This window comes from Peromyscus maniculatus, chromosome 4 (assembly GCF_049852395.1).
Source record: "Peromyscus maniculatus bairdii isolate BWxNUB_F1_BW_parent chromosome 4, HU_Pman_BW_mat_3.1, whole genome shotgun sequence".
NCBI lineage: Eukaryota > Metazoa > Chordata > Mammalia > Rodentia > Cricetidae > Peromyscus > Peromyscus maniculatus.
In genome coordinates, this window is record NC_134855.1 from 65,243,513 (window position 1) to 65,249,744 (window position 6,232).

The window sequence follows — 6,232 nt, forward strand, 5'->3', positions numbered from 1 at the left end:
GAGGCAGAGGCAGGTGGATCTCTGTGAGTTCGAGGCCAGCCTGGGCTACCAAGTGAGTTCCAGGAAAGGCGCAAAGCTACACAGAGAAACCCTGTCTCGAAAAAACCAAAAAAAAAAAAAAAAAAAAAAAGATTAAGTGGAATGTGGACAGCATCTATGGGGGTATTGTCTTGATTGAGATAATTTAGGTAAGAGGACCCACCCATGCAGGTGGCTCCATTCCCTTGTTTTAGGTCCCAGACTATAAATGTAAAGAAGGAGCTAAAAACAGGCACAGACGCGCGCGCACACACACACACACACACACCTTTTTTTCCCCTCCACTTGACTGTGGATTTGACCAGCTACTTCAAGTTTCCACTTTGATTTTCCACAATGATGAATTGCCACCTAATACTGCATGTTACTTTACACTGTAGCCCAATAGCTCTTTATCTATTAAAGTTGCTTTAGTTGGGGTACATTTTTCACAGCAAAAGAAATGTAATCAGGACAGGGGGTATGGAGGGATCATGGTCAAAATATATTGTACTTGTGAACTAAGATGCCCTTATGAAATCCAGAACTATATACTTAATATATGACAGCAAAAATTTTGAAAATGAATATATAAGCATTAATTTTCTATTCAATGAAGCTTTTTGAGTTCAGAAAATGTAAATGACCTCATGAATACATTCACAATTGACATAATGAGCCCTACTTGTTAGCTCCATATTGCATATTTTTTTTTTAATTTTGTGTGGGCATGTATGTGTGCTAGGGTCACATTTATGGAGATTAGATGGAAAGATGTAAGGGTCAACTCTTTCCTTCTACCATGAGTCCAAGGGATCTTCAGGCTTGACTGCAATCCTGTTATCAGCTAAGCCATATCACTGGCCCCACTATGGCCTTATCTCAGAGATAGTTCAAGTAAGGAATCCAAACCGCTGAATATCCTCCTCATTTGTGGGAGGAGAGTAATAATAGAAAGGTTGAGGGCACTGTGTCCACCCCTGTCTAATGGTCATGTGAAACCACAAACCAGATGTGAAGGTCGTATTTCCTAAAGCTGAGATATTTCCTTCTCAGAACACTTCAGGGTACACCTGTGAATAAATCAATTGTAGTCTGTGAAGCATGTTGCAAATGGAGGGCATTGAAAAGCTTTTTCTTGTTTGATTAGCTTTTTTATTCATGATTTATTTGTTTACTTTTGGACATAGACAAACAATGATGGTTTGTTTCTCAAAACTGAAAATGGTTTCAGAGCAGCAGTTCTCAACCTAAGGGTCATGACCCCTTTGGGGGTTGAATGACCCTGTCATATGGGCCACCTAAGACCATCTTAAAACACAGATACTTACATTATGATTCATAACAATAGCAAAATTACAGCAATGAAATAGCAATGAAAATAATTTATGCTTCCTCACCACAACATGAGGAACTGTATTAAAGGGTCTCAGCATTAAGAAGGTTGAAAACCACTGTTTTAGAACATTAACTGTTACAGACTGAGAAATGATCAAGTTCTTAATTGTTTTGCTTATGGCAAATTTAAAAAATCTTTAATAATGATAACTATCTGGAAGCTAGGAATGAGTGAAATATTTTCAATAATAAACTGTAAATATGAACAGAGTACCAGGGTGTGCATGAGAAATATTTGGCTCAGAGTACTGGAGCTGTGGCTGGAATAATTATTACTCTATTTATCTTTATTTGCAAGCACATGGATCATGGCTTTTGTTTTATATTTAATAAATAATTTGATCCTCTGATGATGCATTTACTGTTTTGTTTTCAGTTTTTTTTTTTTTGTTGTTGTTGTTTTTGCTTTTGCTTCTTAAGTTTCAGGTTGGCCTTGTTTCAGTGTAACCCCATGCCTCTGGGAAAACCCTGATCACTCTAACAGTGGATAGGAATTTACTGCTGAAATGGTTAGATAGTCAGTGGAGACAAGGCCTCAAAGGGATGCATGTAGAATGATGCAAGCAAGCTCATCTTGAAAATACGTACCATTTGAAAAGTGCTCTCTAAGTTCTTTTACCCTTACCATTACTTTACAGGTAATATATTAATGATTGTTATTTTAAAATGTGTTTTGGAGACCGTTTACAAGCTAAACTCAAAATACCACCAAATGGTAGGCATGGATATATGAATGATTTTGTGAAAACATGCTGGCTGCTTTTCCAGGAGTTTTTCTTATACAGAGGACAATTAATCTGCTTCTCATGCCACAGAACCATTTCCTACTTAACTCCATGGGCACATCAAACATCTGTGTTTAATTTTCTTTGAACTCATTGGAAACTACATTTCTATCAAGACAGGTTCCCCATGAATGACTGGCTTGTCGAATTCTCTTCTGAGTCCTTGTTCTTCTTTAGAGAAATCCACATGAGACCATCTTTCTGGACCTGAATCTTTGGTCATCTTGGTGTGGGATTAGACATTTTACTTGCAAAATGCTTGTGTTTTATTTAGTGTGATCAATAAATAAATGGCTTTTCAAGGTCATGGAAATGGCAACAAACTGAAATTTTAGGTAGTCATAAAATTAGTGAGTAGTAAATTTGATCTGATTAATCAGAAATATTATTTATAGTTGTCTTTTAAATTAATTCATCTTTGTTTTGTTTGTGGGCACAATTGTGGCCTCCGGATGGAGAGCCCTAAACCACCAACTGATTTTAGTTTAATTTTCATTAATGTAATTAGAATCAAAATTTAATATGTAAAAAGACTATGATGTCAAGGTTTCAATGGTGAATTGAGAGACCAAGGTAAGTTTCAGTTACTGATTTTGGAACATAACATGTGTAAGACTGAAATGGTAAAGATGAAGGGTGTTGAGTGGGGTATTAAGGATGGATACCAAAGAACTACCAGTCAAGCTCTGGTGATGGTACTTTCATGCCTGGAGACTGAATAGTCATACTAGTGCCTGGTGGTTCAATTTAATTTCATGTATTGAATTAAATTATTTAAATCATTATTTGTGGTTTATAGCAATAGAAAATTGACAAAAGCAATAAATTTGTCATCCTTAACCCTACTCATATAAAGATAAAAATCTATATAAATTTTAAAAATAAAATCAAAATAATTGAATTATTTCAAATCTGAAATCTGTGAGGGAGCATAAAATGCATGCTGAGGATGAGGATGAAGGAAGCAGTGAGGAAGTGAGGAATAAAGAAGGGGAGGTTATGAACTTGTTAGGACAGTTCATAAACAGAGGCGTGGCTTATTTGAGAAGCTTAGAAAAATAATCATAGTGAATTATTGAATAGCAATCTGCAAACATTTTATTTTGTTTTGTATCCTTTATAGTCCTCTAAAGCACTACAAGGTAAGATGGAATTGTGAATTGAAGCATGTAATATTTAATGGCTAGTGTTATAAGTACAATCATGTATCTACCACAGGGAGTTAACCTAGTTTTATGAATCCACTAAAACTTATTTACAGAAACTGACAATCAGACAATTACTGCTCTTACTCATGAAGGTCTTTTAGTTTGTTTATTTTTTGAGATAATAGTTCATTATATATTTAATCTGTGCTTCAAATCTGGAATCTCATACTGGGATAATAGGTATGCACCATGATGGTCATATGTCTTTCTCATACTCCTCATAAGAATAAAAACCAGACATCATGAATACCTTAATGTTGTATTAATCCATGACATTTTGGTTTCCATTAATATAGCATAGCTTTATTTCTATAGACATGAGGGTCCAGAAGCTTTTAAGTTTCTGTAATCATTCAGAGGAAATTTTAATAAATTGTATAAAGTTATATTAAAAATTTTTAATTCTTTCCAAGTGTTTCTATGTATTCACTGATAAATGAAAGTCAGCATCCTATGTTCAAGGTGGTAAAAAGAGAAATTGCATGAAGATATTCTACGTGTGTGTGTGTGTGTGTGTGTGTGTGTGTGTGTATGTGTGCATGTGTAAGAAAATAGACATTAAAGAGTGTGAGATATAGACAAAAGATTAAGCCACTATTATACTAAATTGATTATTACTTACATCTTTCCTCTTACCCACCAATGATCAAGGTTTTCCCAAGGGTATTAATCATATAATATTTCTAGGAATATGTGCAAACTAAAATGATGAAGCAAGTTTCCTAAGTTGTCCAAACATACCACCAGAACAGAAAGCAAAAAAATGTATCTGTGAAAGACTTTGTGTAATGGGATCAGTAGAAATGAAAGGCCTGTCAGATTATACTGGCATTATCTGGTTTCCACAGTTCTAGTTGATGGCATTCACAGGGGTAAAATGTCCAGTGTGTTCAAGGATTACTCATTAAAATAACATTCTTACAAGACAAAAAGTCCAAACCAAAACATGGGATTTTTTAACTTAATTTTTATTTTTGTATTTTTTTTTAAGAGTTGGAGGGCAGAGACAGGAGAGGAGAAAAAAGAGAAAAAGAGAGGAGAAGGAAAGAGAGGAAAGGAGAGGAGGGGAAGCCAGGGGAAGAGAGGAGAAGAGAGAATGAAGTTACATGTGTAGAGGGCAGGTAGGATCTGTGAGGAAATGGGCAAAGGGAAATGTAATCAAAATATATTGTATGACAGAATTAAATAAAAAAGAAAGTTACAAAAAATAAAAACATGAAAACAAACTTTTTTTCAGATTTCCCAGTTCAGAGTTCCATGTCTTCACCAGCAAATGGAGAATCCAATCAATGTGACTGAATTTATTCTTTTGGGAATCACAAAGACTCCAGAGCTGAAAAAACTATTCTCTGCTTTGTTTCTAATCATGTACATGGCCACAGTGTTGGGAAATGTACTCATTGTAATAACTATAACTAGAAGCCACAGTCTGAGGTCACCCATGTATTCCTTCCTCACTTCTCTGTCTCTCATAGATGTCACCTATTCATCTGTTACTACTCCCAAGTTGATTGTAGATGGCCTTTCTGAGAGCACAACCATTTCCTTTGAAGGCTGCATGACGCAGCTCTTTGCAGACCATTTCTTTGGTGGTGCAGGGATCATCCTTCTCATTGTGATGGCCTATGACCGCTACATAGCCATCTGTAAGCCCCTACATTACATGACTATCATGACTCCTCGAGTGTGCTCCTGGATGGTGGGTGGTGCTTGTGTAGGAGGATCCATGCATGCAACCATTCAGCTTCTCTTTATGTATCAAATACCATTCTGTGGCCCCAATGTCATTGACCATTTTATGTGTGACTTGTTTCCATTGTTGCAACTGGCCTGCATGGACACCCATATCCTGGGTCTCTTAGTCATTCTTAACAGTGGGGTAATGTGTATGACCATTTTCCTTATTCTAATGACTTCATATGTGGTCATCCTGTGCTCTCTGAAGTCTTCCAGCTCTGAAGGAAGGCGCAAAGCCCTCTCCACATGTAGCTCTCACTTCACAGTGGTTGTGCTGTTCTTTGTACCTTGCATCTTCTTGTACATGAGGCCTGTGGTCACTTACCCCATAGACAAGGCAATGGCTGTGTCTGCTATCGTTGTTGAGCCAATGTTAAATCCTTTGATCTACACCTTGAGGAATGTAGAGGTGAAAAATGAACTGAGAAAGTTGTGGAAGAAAAGGGTGCCTTAAGTGGTATAACCTGATATGGTAAGTACCAAATACTTCCTACAAACCGGGAGAGATTGATCTTTCAGAGTACTGTGATTCCACGTGGAATATAGTAGCAAGAGGTATCTTTTAAGTTTATGAACCTGCCCAAGATACCACAGTGAACAACCTATGCATGTCAGGGTCTAGTTCTAGACACAAGCATAGTTTGTACTTCATCTTCCCCAGATATTTCTAGTTATACATTTAAAAACTGCATTTTAACAGTGTGAGCTCCTCCAAGTTTAGAGTCATTTCTTTTATGTTAGCTGGTCAAATATATTCCAAAAATTTGTTTGACTAACTGTATGTGTTTTTCAAGATATATTCCTATTTGAAACCAAGAGAAAAATAATACTTAACTTTATCTGGTCATTGTCTTCATTTAATCTTTACTCCTGCAGGTACATTTAGCCTGAGAATTCATGATAATGCTTTATAATTTAGAAATATTTCTGAGAGGCAGGGGAAATAATGTGCTAGCCATGAAAGCATAAGGATGTGATTTTTCCACAGAATGCCAGCAAATACCTGGGCATAGTTTTTGTTCTTTTATTCCCAGAGTTGTTGGGGTAAAGAGAGGCTATGCAGATTCCTGCAACTTTCTGGTCAGC

General features: G+C 36.4%; 1 protein-coding gene across 1 annotated transcript; it reads left to right on the forward strand.

Moving 5' to 3' along the window:
- The first annotated feature begins 4,682 nt into the window (after positions 1-4,682).
- Positions 4,683-5,600, forward strand: LOC102918139 (olfactory receptor 4C6-like). Its single transcript, XM_006995011.2, has one exon. It carries the CDS (start codon positions 4,683-4,685, stop codon positions 5,598-5,600), a length of 918 nt encoding a protein of 305 aa, XP_006995073.2.
- The last annotated feature ends 632 nt before the right edge of the window (positions 5,601-6,232 follow it).